The sequence below is a fragment of the Notothenia rossii genome (assembly GCF_949606895.1).
Source record: "Notothenia rossii genome assembly, chromosome: 4".
NCBI classification, from domain to species: Eukaryota; Metazoa; Chordata; class Actinopteri; order Perciformes; family Nototheniidae; genus Notothenia; species Notothenia rossii.
The window spans coordinates 17,643,300-17,666,758 of record NC_136902.1 but is presented as its reverse complement, the minus strand read 5'-3'; the positions used below and the strand labels follow the sequence as shown (position 1 = coordinate 17,666,758).

The 23,459-nt window shown below is 37.5% G+C and overlaps 1 protein-coding gene across 2 annotated transcripts in view; it reads right to left on the bottom strand.

Annotated features, from left to right (window-relative positions):
* Positions 1 to 4,009: 4,009 nt before the first annotated feature.
* The window catches only part of opn7b (opsin 7, group member b), a 97,885-nt gene continuing 78,435 nt past the window's right edge, over positions 4,010 to 23,459 (bottom strand). For both annotated transcript variants that reach the window (XM_079675804.1, XM_079675803.1), the window contains exons 2-6: positions 18,175 to 18,262; positions 17,851 to 18,013; positions 17,073 to 17,200; positions 10,400 to 10,734; positions 4,010 to 9,530 (exon numbers count right to left, since the gene is read on the bottom strand). In XM_079675804.1, coding sequence (XP_079531930.1) covers positions 9,033 to 9,530; positions 10,400 to 10,734; positions 17,073 to 17,200; positions 17,851 to 18,013; positions 18,175 to 18,262 — 1,212 coding nt within the window. In that variant the 3' untranslated portion in view covers positions 4,010 to 9,032. The remainder of the gene's footprint in view (positions 9,531 to 10,399; positions 10,735 to 17,072; positions 17,201 to 17,850; positions 18,014 to 18,174; positions 18,263 to 23,459) is intronic.

The following is a 23,459-nucleotide window of genomic DNA, read 5'->3' as shown; positions in this document are numbered from 1 at the left end:
AGCTTTTGACTGGCAGTGTAAATATCAACTTGCTATCTCCAACATACCTTTCACAGGCTTCACACTTAATATGTTGTCCTAATGTCATGCAAAAGCATTCCAAGTGGTCCATTGCTGCGATGGTTTCCACGCCAGTCCACTCAATTACATCCAAATTATCTTTCAACATACTTTGTGTCCGATTTCCTCTAAGTCCGCAGATAGTTGCATTGCAAATACCCCAACACATATTCTTAGATATAAATACATAATTGTTTGTTATTTAGACACAATTAACACTTATAGTTTCATGTCTTGTTCCATAAGAATAGATCACATTTGTTAAGTGTTATTAGGGGAGAATTACTATTCTTGTGGTACTACTGCCTTATTAGGCCCATATTGGGCAGCGCATATTAAGACCAAAACTCATGTACAATAAGTTCCTTACTTGAAACAAATAAGCACTAATTAGAGGGTTATTGAGGAAAAAATCCACTAATGGCTTATTACTTGTAGAATATGGTCATGTAGAATAAGGCATTAATAAGTGTTTTATAATGGGAATAATAAAGAGCCAATATACTGCTAATATGCAGGTTAATGAACAACTAGTTGATGGTTAATTTGTGTACCTTAATATAAAGTGTTACCAAAAGAATAAATAGATTTGAACATGTTTAAGATATGGATGGTATCAGTTAGCTTACCCATAGTTTTCTGAAGAGGGGTTGTGAAGCTCACATTTATTGCCGTCGCCATCTTGGTAGGGAAAACTGCCTAATATTCCTGAATAACTTAAAAATGGGCTCTCTGCACGTACCATTTTCATGAATAGGAAGATTAAGAATAGAGCTCGATACCGTTTTTTATGCACCAGGCTGTAAACATGTATATTTTGATATTTTTGTTGTAAGTTGGGTATTTTAATTTGTGTTATGAGATGGACCCCACTTTGGAGTCAGCCTTGACTGGCCATTTAATGAACTGCAGTTTTTGCCACAAAACAGAGGCTTCCTTTCTCAGCCGCTTGGTTTTCACTTTTTTTTAGAAGTGCATTTTCATTGAAGATCCAGCAGTTGAAGCTTTTTCTTTCTTTTGCATTCTGGAAATAGTTGTAGCGTTGTTTAGTAATATGGTTGCATATTTAATTTCAGCCTGATCTAATTCATTACTCTTCTGCCAGACAAAGAATCAAATTAGACTATTTCTCTTGGTTGGTGGTTTGCACATTCAAATATGGGAGATAGGAACCCTGCTAACCTTGTTTTCTTAACCAGATTCTCTTATTCACGGACATACAAAACAGTCTCAAGTAAATATTTAACTATCTTTGTTATGAATACGATTTTAAAAAACTGGTTAAACAGCTTTTGCGGAAATCAGTTTTCATCATAGCATACTTTATTTAGTCTTCCGGCTTATTAGAATACTGTTTCTGCTATGTATATTGATATATTCATGAAGAAAAACAATAGTCCTAAGATTAACTAAATGTAGTATGATAACAAATGGCTGTATCTCTGAAACCACTAGTAGTTCCCAGGGTTGTGAAATGAATCTTGGTTCTGCTTATGGATTCCTACACAACTTCATGCCACTCTTTCTGGAATGGATCGCAGCTTAAAAAGAGGCACATGCTTTCTTATGTGCGTTTGCAACTGACCTAATTAGCCCCCCCCCCACCCCCCCCCCCCCCCCATTTTCTACCAGCTCTGACATCCCTACACGCTGTATGTTGTTATGTAAAACCTGTTAACATATGAACTGTAGTACTATGTAATGGAGACGAAATATGGTCACAAGTAGCAAATGCTCCACATCCCCTTTCTGGTTTTGACTTTAAAATACAAAAATAATAGTCGCAGCAATTACTAGTTGAACAACTAGGTAAAATACCCCTCATAATTACAATAATTTCTTGTTTTAATAAATCATATCTTATGCTTGGTCACAGTTTTAATTTTGGTTTTCCTTTAAAAACTGGCAATAAATGGTTACAAAATCAAGCCCCTTGTATAATTACCATATTTTCAAAGTTAAAAGACCAGTAATGCTTTATGTTAATCACACAAATCATGTGTGACATAAACTAATGCTTCACTGCTGCAGTGTAACCACAGGCATCCTCATCCTGAAATCCTGCTCTACTGCAGATCAGACAGAGCGTAGTAATTGAGGCAGATGGTGTTACACCCAACTCTGCAGGGTTGATGTGCTTGGCCAGGTGTGACAGAAAAGGTGTTGTGACAAAACAGAAACCATGCAGATAATTTTTCAGACATGATGTTGAATTGAGGATTCAAGAATTCAAAAATAAATCGTTTTATTTTTTTATTAAGGTCATATTGTTGCACTAAAACCTGTTATGGTTTAGCCTCATGGGAAATTATTAATTCAACCACCCAGGCACTAAACTGAAAACATTTGTGAGTAAACGTTACTCAATATGTCACACAGAACATAGTTGTGAGGTATATAGTAAAAGAAGCAGTCGAGTAACTTTATTTACAGGCATTTGGCTTCTCTAGCCATAGGAAACGCATACATATGATTTTAAATCAATAATCTTGTTTTTGAGATGGAAAAGAACGTGACGTCACAAATTAAAACTGAAATTCCTAAAGCCAAGCCTGTTAAGAGATTGCAGCGGGACTATCCGTGATGAGTGGAAAGAGGGTGTTGCTCACATGACATCCACAACAGCTGACGTGTGATTAACTGACCCCCACCCCAAGTCATACTCCCCTTCATGGCTTAATATACTTAAAGGACTTTTTTCAAATTGATTGAAAAAGGTTTTGCTGGGTGTAAACATTCCTCCTGTTCATACTGCCCAGTAAAATATACCTCTCTAGTAATGTTCAATGGAGCAATTGAGAACAAAATCTAACAGCCTTGTTAATGATAAAACAGTAACAGATTAAATAATTGATCAAAATCTAATTTGGATTCAGCTGTTAAAGTTAGATTTATTATATTCCTAAATAGGTTAAAATAGTCCAAAAATACTACTGCAAGGGAATACAAAAACTGTTTAATAGGAAACTTTAACTATTTTTCCCCCTACAATGAAAGCATATTAGGGGGATCTCTTAATACCAAGTATAAACAGGAGGATATTATTACACTTTTTTTGTGGTATTTGACAGTAGATGGTGGCTTATTGAGAAAAGGGGTGTATACTTTCCTCACAAAGTCCCTTCTCTGAAAAGAGGGAAAACTCTTTCAATATATGAATCCTTAATAAAGGAAATCATATGAATGATAGAATACGGGCCTTAAGGGATGGGCCGTGCAGGCCAAGTTTATTTAACGCTGTGACCATACTTTTATAGTTTGAAGAATTACTGGGTTATCAGCCTGCAGGCTGGATATTAGAGCTAGATCAGAAGTGGATTGAGAATATATAGGGCCATCTGAGACTCTGTCCTCCTCACTGAGATGCAAGCTGAAAGGTTTAAATGATTCTTAACCCACTCAATCAGCCTTTGAATATCACTGTCCATAGAAGTGGGATTGGTTGTGAAGAGCCGATCCCCAGCAATATTGAGCTTTTTCATAAATGTTTAATGAGTGTGTGCTCGTTGCTTATCATTCAAAATGAAAATGGAGCAACTTTTATCAAGTCGGGAGAAAACCCTCGAAGGGATAACAATTGGGACCTTCTAAAAACATATTATGATTAGGACAAATAATCCCAAAGACGGTTAAATCCAACACATTGGTTGAATAAATGTAATCCCCTGCCCCAGGTGTAACACACACACACACACACACACACACATACACACACACACACACACACACACACACACACACACACACACACACACACACACACACACACACACAAACATAAAACACACACACACACACACACACACACACACACACACACACACACACGCACACGCACACGCACACACAGAAATACACACGATGCACTGCACACTCCGACATTTAGCTACCACTATCTGCAATTGAAGTTTGCAAACAAAAGGGAAAACAAAGTGAGTTGTATTCTCACTCATGGATTCATGAGTTATATTTATTTATCATTCTAGTTTTCTCCAGAATATTTTTTATACAATCCTCAATATATTTTAGACAAAATATGTAAACATGTTTCACAATGCATCTGAAACGTCACTGACAACAGTAATAATGTCAATCATTATAATGTTATGATAATATTTCAAAATCTATATTGATCCATTATTTTCAATATATCATCATACACATACAGTAGGTACAGCACATCACATTCAGCCTTGTTTGTGACCTAGAAACCAGTTGGCTGCAAAACCTCTGCCATCTTTCTATTTGCATTAATACAGTATATACCAGCGTAATACAGTACAGCCTGAGATGCTAATCTCTGAGGACAGTGTTTGCTTTGCAGAAGACAAAGGGGAAATTGGGGTTTCCTACAAAGACTTTGTTGTCCAGCTGCAGTTGGCTGATTCAGATTCTTGTAGCATCCTCCTGATCACATTCAGCTTTATTTACAGCGGATTAGCACAGACATATAAAGAGTAAGTATAGGATATCACATCGTTCAGACCCAGCGTAGGCTTGGAGAATTCAAGAAGTGCATTATAAACACTTCCTACATAATATTCCTGCTGATGCAGTCTCATGATAGAATTCTTGTTTCAAGGACGCTCCTTGCCATGGTAGATTAACAAAGTAAAGAGAGCTCCGATAAACATGTTTATTTTTTTAAAGTGTTGATTCTTGACACTGTTATAATGACAACAAGGATTTCTTTGTGCCAGGGCAAATGATAATTGCATCCAGCTAAAGCCGTTTCATGCACAATTCCAACATATCAGCACTTTCATTTCTCTGTAATTATGCATGCTTGCGGTAAACTACTTATCCAAGTGGCTGTAATCACATCAAACACTTCTTGTACTTGGATTTCTCAAAATAAAGTGTCAAGCATATTAAGTTCTGCATATCTCTAATTCAAATTCAGAGAGCCACAAATACATTCCATGATTATTTGGGAGGTAGATACAGTCACCTTCGTAGAGGCTGCATATGCAATGTATACCAATATACAGTATATATGTAATGGCTCCGTTGTACATATAAATAACAGATTATAATTCCCACTTGGATCATTGTGTCCCAACACGCCATGGTGGTGAAAAAGAGCCTAACTTATAGTGGTCAAATACAATGGCCATTATGGCTGTGTTATATAAGTCTACAGCTAACCTGTTCTCAGCAGCCTATTAAAGGAGCTAAAGGAACTAGATCTCACACACCTGGAAGCTGTTTTTCACTAAATCTTTATAATATGAAAGATTTATGGAAACGCTTTAAAGTCAGTCAGAAGCTGAAATAACAGAACATTTAAACGAAGCCCTCGCAGCCTTCTCAAAGATAAGCCGGTATAGCTGATGGAAGAATTGATGGGCCCCAATTTCAAAACACTGCAAGGGATTTCTTCATCCCATATTCAAACATTTAGGCTTGTATTCATGATAATATATTAATTCAATGCATCTGTACATACACATATTTTATACATACATGTAAACGGATATCTACATGCAATCCCTGACATCTGATATGCACATTGTTTCATAAGAGTAAAACCAGTGGAGATGACAAAGGTGGGAATGGTTAGTGAATCAGAATATACACTGAGGTACTTAAAGTGTTTGTACTCGAGTAGAACAGAATAGAAAAAAGAGACATCAGTTTTAGATTTTCACAGTTATGTTTCCTGGTTTGTTCCACTATGTTTGCCCCAGAGTGTGAAGCACAGTCTTTGATATGTATGTTCCTAAAATGGTTACCTGCATATTGATAGAAAAATACAATTGAGCACAACAACATTTTGGCTTTGACAGTAAGTGTACTGTAAAGGTGACTGTTACATTTGGTTGTAGTGATCCTTCAGCTTTGACACCATTGTCTCCTAAATCCTGTAAAGCCAACATGAAACTTTCAAAGGTCAGAGTAGTAAGTACAATCCTGGGAAAGAATTGTACCGTGCACAGTTAGTAATCTATTTTTCACTTATGTGTTGATCCTGGAGATTATATAGTAAGAACTAGAAATAAGCTGATACCCTGTACGTCCATGCATTTGTATACAATAGACCAGGGGTTCTCAAACTTTTTGTTTATGCGGACCACGATTTAGTATCAAGGATTTTCGCGGACCACATATGCAAACCGTAAAAAGAAGTACATATATAAACGTAGTGTTAAAACGCAGATATCTGCCTTGTAGATTCCTCCGACTCACTCTCATTATCTTCATTAACGGTAACGGTGGCCTCTTTTCTCTTCAGAGAACCTGATGCTAGCCTCCAATCCATGTTTGTGGTTTTGCACACGCACACGTAACCATGGGTAACCTGTGGTGAAATGAAGTGTTGTCCATAATTAACAATAACAAATATCTGTGTTTTTAACACTACGTTTATGTATGTACTCATTTTTACAGTTTGCATATATGAGGTGGTCCGCAAAAATCCTTGATAATAAAAAGTGAATTTTATTTAGCTTTTTTCCACGGACCACAGTTTGAGAACCGCTGCAATAGACAATAGTTGTTAGTCACATAGAATGAAAATTAATATTGTGTGTATCATCCTGACTCTATAACTTATATTGCCTATGCTAGAGCTTTCACAGCATATGATTTGTTTGATAAGACAATGAACACAAATAAATCTTCCTGTCCAGTGCCAAGACTGGAGATAGTGTGCATGTTTTTTTTTATTGTTTACTACCCATAACATAAGCTTATCTTATTGTTTACTTTGCCTCAATCTATATACTGTATAGCTTAACCACTATTGATTTGCTATAATAATGATCTTTCTATAACTTTACCAGCTATCTTGAAATTAAAACATGGCCATTGAACAGATACAATGTCTAGGATTTGGCAGAATTGTTCAATATTGCAAAATTCCTTGATATACGGCGTTGAAATAATATCTAGCAAGGCTGGTTTGAGTAATAAATCCATGAGTTCACAGATGGAAAAGTGCACAGAAATGTAAGAATGAGAAAGGAAATATATCACAGCAGAAATATTTTCTTTCTTCTATCTCAACATGATATGAACTTGTTAATATAGTGTTTTGTACATATTAAAACAAAAAAGGATTGACTTTTTTTTTTTTTTAAAGCTCTTCGTGTCAATGCTCTGAGCTCATTGTTATTTATAAAAAAGATTTAAAGTCAATTATTATTTCATAACAGAAAAAATAAACGCAATGGGAGCTGCTTTTATACTCAGGTATTCTGTAAAAACTGTAAGTCCTGCAGTTATCCAATTAGTTAAGAAAGACATGGTATGAAAGTCACGGCCGTCGATAGCTACATGCACCCCAGCAGATCTAATGAATCCTTTCCATGGCAGGTCTTTTTGTTCTTCCATTTGATGACGTACACTGCCAGGGAAAAAGAACAACATCGCTCGTTGATCAAACCCTGCTGTTAAGATGAACTCTGCGCGCTGAGCATTTTATTTATTGGAATACTGTTGAAAGGTGCAGAAGTATAGTTTAGTTTCTCTTGTTAACAATCCTTTTTATAGAACAACCTGCCCCCCTTTCCATGAGACAACATAACACTGAACACTAAAGGCAAGTGGCCCATATCCTTGCATGGACCTAAAGTTAGTATCGGTCTATGTTGTAATGGCTTGTGGAACATGTTTAATATGCCCATTTGAGTGTTCTTTTGTGTTATGTTTTCAGCCTCAGAGCCAAAGGAGTTATTTTCTTCTCTCAGGAAATGAACCCACACCCTCAGAGGCACATTATAAAAATACACTCCCACTCACACAAACACATATTATACATATCCACACACACAATATAATAAACCACTTTCATACACACGGATACATACACGCTTGCTTTACTAAGAGTGACTACTTTGTAGAGTTGAACTCAACCCAGTTTTGAACAAAGGCCCAGGTTTGCTACGAAGCATCATCACAGTTTACGCTTTCTCCTTGCAAATTGACCTGCGATATTTGCAGTAATTGTGCGAACACACAGTTTTCCTTTTGCAAATAAGGATTTGAACTTAAATCATTCTTGAACTTTAAGTTTCACAACAAGTGACTCAGATAATCTGGGTAAATTGTTGGCTTGTTGACAATCTGTCTGATCATTGAACTGCTAATGTCTTGCCCTGTCGGACTTTGTATTGGTAATCATTCAAAGTATTTACATATAGCTTATTTCAGATGATTGTCTTCAGAAACTACATTTTGTATAATCGATAATGCAGATAAGATCTTTCCTATCTTTTGTAACGTAGAGTATATTGAAGAAAATAGCGTTTATTGAGCGTTTTAAGATTTGGTTATTTTAAGTCCTTCGCCCAATTCTTCTGCGTTTATTATTCAGTCCTTTCTTCTGACATGGACAAAGCTGATTAGACTGAATTGACATTTTCAACATTATAGGACGTCCATGGTAATTTTCTACACATGTTAAAGTAGGCCATTTAGACTTTAATGTTTACTTCGAAAAGAGGAAACTGATTTTTTTTTAAATATATATATCACCAGCAACCCTTTTGTATTTTTCAATATTAGGCATGCGCTGATAAATACTTATCAAATCAAACACATGAAATACAGTACTCGTAATATATACATGAAAGTAGGAAGTAGACATTTTAATGTCCCACTAAATCCAGCTTGAATTGATTTGTAATGTGAGTCCATAGGTTCTCAGTTTGTTAGCTTAATGTTGATCAAAGTGATCAAATAGACATGCGTTGATTTGAACAGATAACAAATTGTGATGTACACATTTGTGGTTGCATGTTGGCTGTCTGGCCTCCTATAGCTTCTCAGTTTTGGCAGTATCACATATTTGAGGCATGAGAAAAGTCCTTTGTTTTCATACTTTGGCATTTATAAATCATAATGTGTTTTGCTTCCATCAATTGTTATGTTGTTGTCTTCCCTCACTGTTTCCTTACTGCAGTTAGTGTCTTTCAACCTTCATTCTTGCTGTCTTTTTTTCAGCTTTTTTCCTATGTTGCTTTTTTTCTCTAAAGGAAGTCACTCTGCATGTCAATGGAAAGCTGACTCTCTGCCACCTCACTATGTATTGATCCTTTAAGTATCCTGAAAGTCTGCTGGGGGATGTATTCTGTTAAGTTTTCTCTGGCGCCAGTGACTGCTTCAGGGCAAGCACAGTGTCTGCAGGTGGTCCCGTGGTTCTCCGGTAGTCCATTGGAGAACTGTGTGGAGTTGCATTCTTCTTTGTGAGTGAATTGACTGCACGTTCCTTTTGATGGGGAGCTGTGCTGACATCCACAGAGTGTGCTTCTGCACAGCTCCACATCTCGACAAAGGGACCTGCGGAAGTTGGGCTTGAAGACCAGATAAACAATAGGGTTGTAAAGAGTTGAGGACTTGGCAAAGATAGCTGCCCAAGCGAAAGCAATGGCTGGAACCTCGAGTGCGTCACCGAATGCAGCCCACATGGCCACAATGGCATATGGACTCCATGCTGTCAGGAAACCGATGCAAACGGCCACTGAGAGCTGAAAAGAGACACAATAAACAACATAAATGGGTCGTGTGGATATTAGGGGTGTAACAGTATACATATTCGTACCGAAAATATTCGGTATGGGCCCTAAAGTGTACCGAACGAATATAACGCTAAACGTAAAACATTGAGAACGTGAAAAACTTTCTGGAAGTAATCTCAGGTGCTGCGTCGCAGCGTTCAGTGTAATTTGCTCAGATTGGGTTCAAAGCGTCATAGAGCGACCAAGTCATTTCATTGGACGAGAGGCATACTAAGAGAGCTGGTCACAGGGATGCGTTTCAATTTAGTCAGTAGTTTGGGGAACTGTCGAAATGGCGAACGCAGATAAAATTGAGCTAGAAAATCCTCCAGCATCACTGAAGTCTCCGGTTTGGGAACATTTTGGTTTTGGAGTTACGTACAAGGATGACGGACAAAGACAGGTGGACCGAACCAAAGCTTTTTGTCGGCTTTGTGTTGTCAACTAAAATTGGTTACGCGGCTGGCAATACTTCAAACTTGCACTCATTTGAAAAGGCATCACCAACGTGAATATCACCGGTACCAAAATAAAAAAGACTGAAGTGCAAACCCAACTCCCACTAGCATTTAAGCCTCCACCACTCGCAAAAAGTTCAGTGCCATGTTAGCAAAGCGCTACCTGGCTGTATCTGCTACCTCTGTCCCTAGCGAGAGGGTGTTCTCCACAGCAGGAGACATTGTTAGTGCCAGCAGATCTGCCCTTTCTTTTGTACCGAAAACGTAATGAACCGTGACCTAAAAACCGAGGTACGTACCGAACCGAAATGTTTGTGAACCGTTACACCCCTAGTGGATATGTATTTAAATAAGTTGAAGTATGTTGGAAATTGTACTTACCTTGATTATAAGTGTTTGTGCATTGCTGATCTTATTCTGCGGGGGCATGTGCTGCTGCACAGCCTGGCGGGAGCCCCGGACGGTCATTAGTATGAATGTGTATGATAGGAAAATGACAGTGCTGGGCACAATGTAGCAGAAGAAGAAAAGGCATATGATGTAGCTCATAGCTGCAGAGCTTCTGCCTGGAGCTTCCCAGTTGATGCAGCATGCTGTACCGTAAGGCTCGGGCCCGTATTCTCCCCAGCCCGACAGGGGACCGACAGCAAACACTCCAGCGTAGCACCAGACCCCAGCAACCAGCATGGAGGCATGGCAGTAGGAGAACTTATTACCTGAGGAATACAATAGCAGGGTAGAGATAGAGGTATAGGAGGGAGAGTTTGGGGAGTGATTACTGACAGATGAGGACATAAAGGAAGGATACAGAAACAACAGCATAGCAACCATATGCTATTAAAGCATATTAGGCCTGGTTACCTGATGCTGACAACAGGCAATGAGCGAGGAGGAAAAGGGGAAGAGGAAATGGGATCATATTGTACAAAAGTTGATAGGGATTTCCTAGAATGGATATTATTCATTTATTCATTCATTATTAATATTAAGTTAATTTGACAAGACAAATTAACTACTGTTTTATACTGTAGACAACATGGATAACAGTTGAGATACATTAATTGAATCCTGTTCAGATAAGATATCACATGGCCAACAGGAATGCACATGTGAGGTTGGCAATTTCCATAATGCCAGAGGGGGACCCAAACACAGACGGTTCTGTGTGTATGGATAGTTGCGAGACAGCATATTTATTAAGAGGCCAAAGAAAAGACATTTGAAAATTTAGACTGTATTTCCCTATGCACGCTATAACTCGTATATATTAGCAAACGTTGTCAGAACTTGCTGATTTATTCTCATGCATACAGAGATCTCGCGAGATTTTGACTAGTGGTTGAGCACCTGATTGCCTTTTCTCTCGTGCCAGAATGTGTACAAGCGATCCATGGAAAACACTAAACTGTCTACTTTGATTGAGTCAGACAAGGATTTCTTCAGTGTGGAATCAATAAGGAGAACACAGAAAGCCTTATCTACGGTACCACACAGCCTCTTCAGTTGGATGTCAGCCCTTCTTACCCTTCAAGCTAAGGGTGAGGGCTGGTGATTAAGCCTTGTGGCTCTCACTGAACAGTATGGCTCTAGGGAAGGTGGCTGGTTAGCCATTACAGACAGCTTGTATCTAATGTGAAGCATCCATTCATTGATCAGACTCTCCAGTTATTCGGGTGAAACAAGTTGTATTCAACTTTTGAGTCTTTTCATGTACTGTATGGCTGAACTCAATATCGAACAAAAGCCTTCAAACTAGTGTGAGTAGGTTTTCACAAGGGATGTAACAGGTATCAGTATCAGGAGGTTTTTCAAACGACACCAATGTATGTGATGATACAACTACTGACCCGACACCAGCTGTCCTATTTTCCCCAAACTTGTAATGCCTTTAGGTGTGAATTCACATGAGGTCAGGGTTCGCTGTGGCACAACACATGTGGAGTTTGGAGCCAACTGTAAACTAGTGAACTAGTGAACTAGTAAACTAGATTACTAGTGAAACGTAATCCTATTTTTGGAACAATTTTACTTGGAATTATCCCTGCATTACCCATGTTGAAATAAATTCATAGTTTTGTACTTTTATGTTATTTTTATGGTTAGTGCCAGATAATGCCATTTCTGCACTGGTTTGAGAACTCAGACAATTATACATGAGTGTTATTCAGTTTTTATCTCATCGATGGCTCGCTCTCTTTTCACTGTAAAAGGGCAGAGTTATGTAACTGCTAATGCAGATGGAAATATTTAATGTTCATGCTTTACAACTGAATTGTTTAACTGACAAAACAATTTTTTTTAAATTATAAAATGGATTTAGCCAAGTCAACCGGGACTGAAATGTTTAGATTACAACTTTACAGTAATAAGGTCAATTTCAAACCTGATAAAAACCCAGTATATAGGATTTGTGTGTCCTCGAAGATGTATTTGGAGATAGTTACTGTATACATGTTTTATAGCTCCCCCCCCCTCCTCTTTTGGGCTGTATTGAGTATTCATTGATTAATCCTGTTTCTATTGCACAAGGAGAAACCGGTCAGTCTATGAATTTGAATTAAATGGAATTGCTGACACCGGCTTTTACCTTTTTAGTGAACCATGCTCACTTTCACTGTATGTACCATTTCATATTCTTCCTTCATTTTGTGAGAGATGTCAGTTTTGATAGTGATTTGAAATTGAATTAAACTAAAATGTCAATGTTCACAGGCAACATCACTTAAGGTCAGAACAGGTGACACACATTGCTGCCAGTTAACTCTTTGTCAGTCCTTTTTAACTGCGCATTTTCCCAGATACCCTCTTCATTCTTCACCTCTCTTTTGTCATTAGACCCACTTATTTTGAGTACGAGAATGTGTCAGTCACATCCTTAGCTCTTTGTGTGATGGACTTCGATCCAGTGCTGACAAGTTCATTAGCATTCATTGGTGGCTTCAATTTAAACCCAATACCTTAATATTGCTGTTGGATCCCCAAGTGGGGGCTTAATTGTTTGTCTTCAGGAGCTCTAAAGGAATAGTAATACTCATAAAAGGTAAGCCGTGACAACAAATTATACAAGATAGGACCCTTCTACTGAATGCTTAATCTCTTCTGCCAAGTGTTTGTTTCTTCAGCTGCACCTTGGAGCATGTTCTTTAGTGCTTTGGTAAAAAATATTTCCGCAATATCACATACGGTTTTAGTTGCACGACTATTTCATTTTTCCAAAAATGTCAGCGTTTCTACATACAAAATTCAGAAGACCCAAACATTCAATCCAAGTTAACCACAGTTTATTGTCCTTTGACAACTGATACGGTTGCCCGTGTTGAATTTGACGGAATAAGCTCGACATAATAACTCCAGATGTGGAAACTGAACCTTGTGTCAACAGCCCATAACGGTTATCATGATTTTTACTCTCCTCACCCTCAGTAACTCAATCTTCTAACATACTTTTTTGTTCTCCAAAAACACAGTCCCTCCACCACATGTTTATTATCTTATAATTATTAAGATAGTAAACACTACAATACCGGTGTTGTCCTCATGAACCAACTCTTTTAATTTTGGAAGATTATGCTTTGACTTTGTTGCGCTCCTAACTTGATAGTTTTTTTTGTTCAAGGCTTTACACTTTACACATGATTCAGCTTTTGCTTCAAAAGCAATACAAATTAATTTATTCTAGTTTTCAAGAGAGTATACGCTAATTTAGAAACATGAGGACGGAATGTTTTATTGGTGTGTATGTAATGTTCATACATTACTGCAAGGGAAGCCTCATGAAGGCTTAATTATGTATTCTACTTTGCATATCAAACACTTTTATTTGTGAGGCTTATAGTCCCTTGGGTTTTATGCTTCGTATCTGGAAAAAAGAGAAGAGAAGCACTTTAAAAACAAAACCTTAACTTCAATTGTATTGGTCCTATTACCAGCATTTGTTAAAACCTCTGGAATAAACCTCTTGTTCTAGTCAGAAGCGGCTGGGTGGTGGGTTACATTCTCGAGCATCAGATCTGTTTAATATCCAGCTAAGTTTGACTAGTACCACAGCGCCAATGTTGTATTTATTATGCCTTCAGCGCATTCAATTAAAGTGAATCAATTATCATAATAGCATTGTAATTTCCCTACTTCTAGCTTGCACTAATTTGGTCAAATTCAATAATACCATTTTAGACAAGAGAGATAAACAGTGCTACTTCCTGACAATAAATAGATCCAGCCTACGTTCTGAAAATTACTTTCATGTTGTTAGAACTCGATGAATGCATTTTCCAAACTGTCATTAAGTCAGACTGACGCTGTGAAAATATAAAAATGTAACTGTGATTGGGTGCCTCTTTTCTTTTAATATACCCCTTTGCAATCTAATGGCTCTTTTTGTTGTTTTTTGTGTACTCCACAGTTTGTGCCCTGGTCAAATATTACATAACATTTATGGTGGATAAGTTAGGTCGATATCATGTAGATGAGCCTTTTTAAATAAACAACAGTTGTCATGGCATAACATCAAATGTCTTCTGTTGATCTTGAGGAATGAAGACTTTAAGGGTATAGCTTTCGGTGCAGGGATTATAAAGAAAAAAAGAAAATAAATCAAACAAAAAATTCAATTGAAAGTCAATTCAACACCCCTACAGTTTTAATGATGCTTTGTTCATGCATCTTTTATCGTCTCAGGCATTATAAATCCGATTGAAACAGTATGTGTCAGATTGACTCCAGTCTTTGTAGCCTACCCCTGCAGTGTGTATGGGCGAGTGTGAATGTGTGAAGCATATAAATGGGAACATCCCTGGATTTCTGCACTCCAGGTGGAAGATTTCTGGAGTGAAGCATCTGTAGTTCAGCAGCGCATCCATTCCCAGAACATGGTCATAAAGAGAATTAATTATGTTGTTTCTGTGTGAAATGTAATTATATTATATACAGTCTACTGTTGATAATAATTTGGTTATACTGCATTTTCCATGTTCTTTAATTCATTTTTAATTAGGAATAGGAATTGTGGCCAAATGTGAGAAATGATCACATTTCCACAGAAAGAAAACAATGGAATTCTGCTTTAATTTGCAAATAGTAAAAAAAAAAAGAATTACATTTAAATGTTTATAGCAACCAATAGTAAATGGTAAAGATTCCATTGCAAATCAGAGGTTTTATATATTTTCAAAAACGGTATAAAAAAAGATAAGGATCCTTAATCAACTGTCTCAATGAAAGTTAAATAGATTTAGACACAGGCAATCATGTGAATAAATGCTCAATGGCTTGAGCGGAAACATATTAATTATGTCCATTACCAATGAGCTGCTTGAGAATGTTGCAATCATCTGTATATTCAGTTGAAGAAATTCACAGTACAGTATCCATGTGACAATTAGCAAGCGCAGTATGCGTCATCAAGCTAAACACTAATTCGCTGCCTGCTTAATCAATTCTGTATAGCATAAATTATAATTCAAGTCACACACAATGTTGCTTGCTACTGAATGTAAATCTCCCCTTCACTTAGTCTATCATTCACCCACTAACCAGGGGTGGCAAGATTATCCAAATCGACTGTTGGATTTCACTTTCTATTTTAAGGTCATTATTGGATTAGATTTTCAATTTGAACATTATTTCCTAGCACCGACGGCTCTGCTGTTCAAACTGCACTGCATTGTCTTTGAGCTCCCACCTCCAGTAAGATACATTGTGTGGTTGTAGTTTTTGTTGGATGTGAGCGAGTATGCAAAGATGTAGTGAACAAATATACTTGGTAAAATTGCTTAAGCTTCTTTTGATTTCAATGATCAACTTGAAAGCTTAAAACGGAGATTGTGACATGCAGACCTTTTTCTGACTTTCATTAGATAAAGTAAAGAGAAATTATGAACTCACAAATTCTAATGAATAAACACTGACCAAATGGGCATAGCCAAAACATGCAGCCAGGAATTCATGCAAGACCAATAATTGGAAGATAAGACTCAGTAGTGGAATACATTAAAAGGGGAAGGGGAAACATTAGTAGGCCTTGTACACATCCCTATCTACATAATGCCGCTGTTTCAAGAGTTTAAGCAATGGCCTTGAACATTAACATTATTGCAGCATGGACACTTTACTTAACAACAAACAAGCCCTTGAGTCTCCTGCCTCTCTATATTAACATTTCCCTCTTAAAGGTCTCCTATTATGATATTTCTATGCATATATTATGGGATATATAAAAATATATAAAAACATGTCTTTGATGTGTTTTGTTCAAAATACAAACAGATCATGCATTTTAGACATCCCTCATATCCCTCTATTTCAGCCCTGTTAGAGAAACTCTGATTTTGGGTCCTTAGCTTGAAAAAAAAAAGAAGAAAAATGGAGGAGAAGGAGGGGGAGCTAATGCCCGGCAAATACAGTTAAATTCTGCCGTGATTAAACGTCATCATGTTCCAAACCACATCAATGATTATTTCTGAAACAGTATGGAGCTCAAATGTTTTTTCTCTGGCGGGTTAATCACAAGGTGAGTTCCTTTTTTTATTTCCTGCTTTTTTACACATACTCTCTCCAGTACAGGTTAGCTCTGAATGTTAGCGATGCTTGCTAATGTAAACAAAGACCATATTACGTCCAAAACACGTTGTGCATTGTTTCTGATAGCAACTTTCTGATAGTGCCGTGGGTCTGCATGTCTAATATGATTAATTTACATCATCAAATCATATGGGACGCAAATCTGGATCAGCTCCGTTGTAGCCCTGTTTTTAGAGATTTGGGTACGAGGAAAAGAGAGAGGGTTTTATTTTCTGACACTTTGTGAGTTCCCTGACACACCGGGGACACATATTTATGTATGAAAGACATCAAAAAGTGCATTTTGCACGATAGGTCCCCTTTAAGATTCAATATGTTTGGCTTCAGTGGAGAACTAGAATCAACTCATGACAGTATGTCTAAAGTACTTTTAGCACATTCCTCTGCTTTGAAATGGTATGTTGTTTTTACTAAATTAAGGATTCTACTTTTTACATAGAATAATGAATTAAAGCAAAAAGAGTGGTGGTCTTACCATAGTTTGGGCAGCAGACCTTGAGCCAGCAGACGCTGGAGAGCACTGTGAGGTTGGTCAGACTGCACAGGCCAAACAAAACGCCACAGAAGGCATAGCCAGTGCAGATCGTCTTATTGAACAGCCACCTGGATGGAGAGAACAGTTGTTACTGAAGGATCTTTTTTTAGCAACATTCTTATTGTGAAGAGAAAAAGCAGGTGCTCCATTTTCTTCATAGTGTATTTAATCTCACTGTGTTTTTAGCTGTTTTCAGTCAAACAAATTAAAGTCAAAACTCAATGTGTGAACTTGATAGTAAACGGATACAGTTTGCGACTACCTTGTAAATAGGTTGTTGTGAATTAACGGTAACATGTCATCCAACTCTTTGAAGTTTTAACCTTTTATATAATTATTTATTTTATCTCCATGAGTGAAAGTGTTACATATTTTGCAAATACCTCCACCTGCTCCCCACATTTTTTATTTAAATAAAAAACAAGAATCTTTTATAGATGTACTAGTTATTTCCCCCGTATAATATTAAAATCTAGATTGAATACAGATATATTCAGTGTAAACAAAATCAACCTTAAGAAATCTGTAATTAAAATGTGCATATTGCAAATGTAGATTTCTGCAGTTCTTCAGATACAAAGAGGCACAACACATCAGTGTCCTCGAAGGCAGCTCAAGCATCTGCTGGTCCCTCGAGGAAACATTTAACTGTGAAGATTACAGAGTCACATGATATATGAAAGGATAGAAGGTGGTGGAAACTTGAATGGCCACTCACATGTGAGTGAATGCAGAGGGGATGGAGAGTGGGAACAGGGATATTGTCATGCCGAGGTCACTAATGGCCAGGTTAACCACAAAGAACTCTGCAGGCTTCAGGGTGGACTTCTTTCTATAGGCCACAAACAGCAGGATCCCATTTCCTAGCATCGACAGTACACCTAGGAGACAGAGTGTAGGATGTGTTGGTGCTGTTGCATATAAATCATCATCAGCTTTATTGAAGAGACTCAAGGTCCATTCTTAAAAGACATACAACACTCAAATATATATATAAACACACACATTTACACAAATGAAGGCTTTATGGAATATCACTTACCCATAATGATGTATATAGTTCCCATGAGGATGTCACTGTCTTTCGATATTTTCGAAATGAGCAGAAATGTTTCAGAGGCATTTCCCATCTTGACCAAACATCAACACAGAGAAAAAGGGAGGGGGGAAAACAATTGTTAGTTTGTTTGTTTCCACTTTAAGGCAATTTAAAAACAAACAAAAGCAAACCTCAGAGAGGACAGACCACAAAGTCATTTTGTAGATCATCAGCCAAAAGCTATTGTTACAGTGCCTGAAAACCAATTAGCAACAATAAACACTGTGAAGCGTCATTAGCACAGTTTTTAATAAGACAACTGAAAAGCACACTTTGGCTGTTTGCCTTTCCATCTCTGATTGTATTATTTTTCTGGTGCACTCTTACAATCAAATGTATTTCTCACTACCAGTTAATTTGTGAGAACATGCATATATCCTTATTCGTCTGTTATTTGGTAATTTTTTCAACATCTTGTTCAGTGATGGCAAAACAAACCATACTGTTAACAACATGTCTCCATGTTTTATAATTTGGAAGCTTTACACAGTCTCCAAGATCACACGCTGCTTCCATGAACAAATTAAATACCATCTTTCACTTCAAAATGTATTTACATACACAGCATGAACCGCTGCCAAAACATATTCATTGCAGTTCAGGCAAGTCGCTGAGGCAATCTTTTTTAAAGGAATTTGTGAGAAGATATCGAGAAAATGTATTCATAGCCTTTCTATTTCCTCAACGACTTCACCTACTTACATATTGAAGGGAGCCAACAAAGGGAAGAAACATGTTTAATCACCCTGGGTTAAGAGTGATGCTGCTTGTATAGAAATCCTTATTACCGTAAACCCAGGAGATTATTTTGAAAGAGAACTAGAGGTGAGGAAGACACTTTGTTATGCTTTTCGTCATGGACTTTCTATTAGAAATTAAATGTGGCTGAGGAGCCTGTAACACAGCTTGTTAGAGAATACAGCCCTGCACAGGTTTGTGTGCAAATGTACTTGCTTCATTTGCATAAGTGTATACAGTATAGGGACTTGTATAAGAATGTGTGTGACTGTGTTGTGTTTACGGGTGTGGAGGTTTCAGATGTACTACAATCATCTGTGACAGTGGAGTCTTAAAGTGCATGAGTGATCTTGTTTTGTAATATTACAATATGCTAATTCTGTTACCTTTTTGAATGTTCCCACATATACTCATTGACTGTGGAGAAAACGAAATGTCGATGCTTTATGAGGCCCAGAGGGGGGCTTAAGACGTCCTACCACCAGATGAGTACACAGTGTACATACGTGTAAGTAGTAGTGCTGTATGTGTGAATTTGATGAAGAATGCAGACATTTTGTGCAAGTGTAACCTAAATACACATTTGTACCACTGAATTAATTTATACACTAATGGTGTGCAATTTTGGTCAATACACATGTGTAACAGAATATTTTATAACTACATGGTGTAATGTGAATTGTATACACTTAAATGTATACAATTATCGAAAGGTCCGGGCAGTAAATCATGCCACATTCTGAAATCGAGTCACCAGAAGCTGTATGTGTGAAATTGATGTATAGTGCAGGACAACATACATTTGCATCTGAAATGAAGTGCATTAGATGTTTAAATTAGCATAACATGGAAATACTCTATTCAAATACAAGTACTTCTAGATTAGACTCAAGTACAGTATTCGTGTTATTTCCCCCACAGCTGGGACCATAGCTGCCATCAAATAAACAAACACTAATATATTACACAAGAGTTATTACGTTACATTGATAGTGGTCTCCATTAGCTGAAAATAACCGTAATCAGCAAGTCCTTCTGATGCTGTACACAATACAATTTCCACAATTATTATGTACTTGTAGAATAACACATATTGCAAATACGAATGCACAAACGGCATTATACTTCTCCCTCCTGTGCTTTGTGTGGATGCCTCCGGTCTTTACCTTCTTACTGCTCTTATGACTACAGAAAATTCCCCTTACTTCCATATTTCCATAATAATATTTTCACTTATTATCCAGTCTGTGTCTGAAAGACACATTCATTCAATTCCCTAATATGGAAAATTGTCATTTGTTGTGGTGCATTTATGCAGTTTGGCACAAGCACAGGGTCAAACTGATCCAAGATAAATGACCTTGAGGGTTTTTATACGCCTTAATGAGACTAAACATTTTCATTCACTTCACATCACAGTTTGACTTTCAGCTATTTCTGCATCTTCTTTCTACAAATGCTTGAACCACTTACCAACAACAGTTCTCAGACCTGCAGCATGTCTCTAATGTGTCTTTGGACACACATGTATTGTCATGCAACAGGAGGTGCTGTAAAGTTCCATAATAGCATATTTTGTATTGCATTCAGAGACTCATCTTACTTGAGCATCATGGTATTACATCTGTTTTCCCTTCACATCCCAGTTCTTAACTTGAAACTTAGTCAGACACAGGGTATTTTACACTCTGTTTGATTCTCGAAACACATTACCTTCTGGGCTTATGAAACTATTTTAAATCAATATCACTGACTTAAAATGGATGGTCACAAATTGTGAAAACTAGATTGTACCGCTCAAATAATCCTAAATAAAGTATCTGTCTAAAGCGGAGAGATTTATACTGCACCTACAAAGCCTACCTGCCTGGCTATTTATTTATATTATTGCCCATTTTCCCTTGTCCTCCGTGCTCTCCTCTCAGCAGTGTCAGGGTTACAAGGGGAAAGTCTAGATTAACAGCCCCGCTGAGAGGATGAAGTGAAGAGAGAGACATTGAAAGTGAGCGACTGGCAGTTTAGGGAGGAACCCTTGCTCACCCCCATCAGTGTGAGAGTGGGAGAAAAGAAAGGGCGAGTAGAGGAAAGCCATAAAGTGACTGTCAGTAGCTGAATGCTGGAATTGAGGGTAATCATTCTAAAGGACATCTTTGACAATTTAAGCCTTGCTGTCATACAAAATGAATTTACAGCCTACACACAGAAACACATACCAAACAGAAAAAGAGGGAAAGATTGTCAAGGACAGCGAGGACAAGTAAAGAATGAGAAAAATCCCGTTTTGATTGGGTCGCCAGTTAAATACATTGCTACACACACACAGCGTCAGAGATCTGATGGCTGCGTTGCAAATACATTTTTTAAAATAATTTTTGTATTTTATTTTTTATTTTGAAAATGAAATTATGCAATATAGCATTGTATATTGAATGATTTAATTTTCTAAATACAAATAAACTAAAAATAAAAGATTGTATTTGTATCAGCTCTGACGCGTCCCCTGTGAAAGTTTTCGCGCTGTCTGTTTATTGTTTATTGTCTGTTGATTAATCCCGATCGTACATGATGGCAAAAAGACGATACAAAGAGGAGTTTTTAAACGTTGGCTTCACAAAAGCTGTTAGAAATGGAGAGGAGCGGCCTCAGTGTGTTCTATGTGGAGAGGTGCTCAGTAACGAAAGCTTGAAAATGATTAAATTGGACCGGCATCTCCAAACAAAATATCCTCTGCATCGGGACAAATCGAATGATTTTTTCATCTGCAAAGAAGAGTCTTTCAAGAAGCAGTGTTTTGACGGCGGAAAAGTAAGTCACTAATTTTAATCATTTGATTTGTGTGTTTGTGAGTTTGTCAGGGTCTGTTGTGAAATTGTTTCGTTAATGCAAAGTTGAATGAAATGCAGACTGAGCCCCGGAGCGGACCGCCAGCTGCGCGCTCTCACGCGTCCTCTACTCGCTCCCGCGAGTCCACTACATTCTGCAGCGGCACAGAGCGGTGTTTCAACTTTTACTAGCCTGAAATATTTTTAAAACGGCCGGGAGAAAAACAGAGAAACAATAACCACAGGAAGATTAGAGGGAAAGTGACAGGCAGTATGAAAAGGAAAGTATCAGCCACACGGACGTGACTGCTGCAGTGTGATGCACATAGGAATACATATGGGGGTTATTCCTTATCTTTATTCAAGAGCGTGGTCTTTAAATTTGAGAGCATACTTTATTGATTTCACTTAATATGTATTTATTTCCCTCAAACCCTGTCCTCACACTCAAATAGTGCCTGCTTGCGATTAGATTTGCTCTGCTTCTGCTCAAACTGTACGCTTGCAGTCAGATATATTTCTGCTTACAGATTTCCTGTGTTCCAGCCAAAACCTTCTCCTCGCACTCAGGCTGTTTCTGTGCGCTCGTGAAATGTCTGCTCTCAGATTTCTTCTGTGCGCGCTTGGATCTTTTGTGAAACAACCCTGTCAAAATCCCTCTGTGGGGATTCCCCACAGTATTGAGTATGTAAATCGCTTTGGATAAAAGCGTATAACAAGTAACATGTAATGTAATGCGCTATAAATGCGGTTGCCAGGTCCACATTGGGTATACAGCGTATGCCGGCTGGTATTAAAAATCACCCAATAACCCAGCAATGTTAATGATAATATCTTCTCTGTTATTTTCAGGCATTCAAAGGGAACAGAGGGGCACTGAGGGCATCCTATCAAGTCAGCCTCCACAAAAAAAAAGTTAATCAGTTGCCAAGTGTTGGAGTTTATTTGTCTCTCAGGGTGTTTTAAAACAGCTCTGTTCTTTTAAAAGTGTTTAAAAAATGTGTGTGCATAGTTTTTGATCTAGTGACAAACTTAATGTTGCACTTCTGATAATTTAAATGTGGTTTCACCTGTGATGTACTGTATACACTTGACTGCACTTCCTAGTTAGTGTTTTGTCCATTTCTGTTGGCAACATTTTTGTTCTTTGTTCATTTAAAATAGTTTAAAATGGTGTACTGTGTACATAGTTTTTGAGCTAGTGACAAACTTAATATTGCACTTTTGATAATTGTATAATTGAAATTTGATTTTTACTGTATATACTTGACTGCACGTCCCATGTTTCGTCTTTCTGCTTTGATCCTTATTTTTTCTGGGCAAGCTCAAAGGGAAGGTTGTTATGGTGAGAAACCTAATTGCTGCAATGCACTTTTAAAATTAAATAAATATTTTCATTTACATTTTAAATTCATGGTGTTTTGCATTCTTTGTTTATAACTGTAGATATTATGGAAAATCATGACATTTTTTGAGCTTGGGTCCCTTAGGACCACAACATTTCTGTTTTGGGTCTCATGCTGAAAAAGTTTGGGAACCCCTGATGTAGATTATTCACAAAATGAATGAGAAAGAGGGACACAATTCAGTGAGCCTGATTACATCCACTCTGTAAACAGTAATCATTGCATACTCTGCTTATGAGTAATGGGATTCACTGAGCAGAAT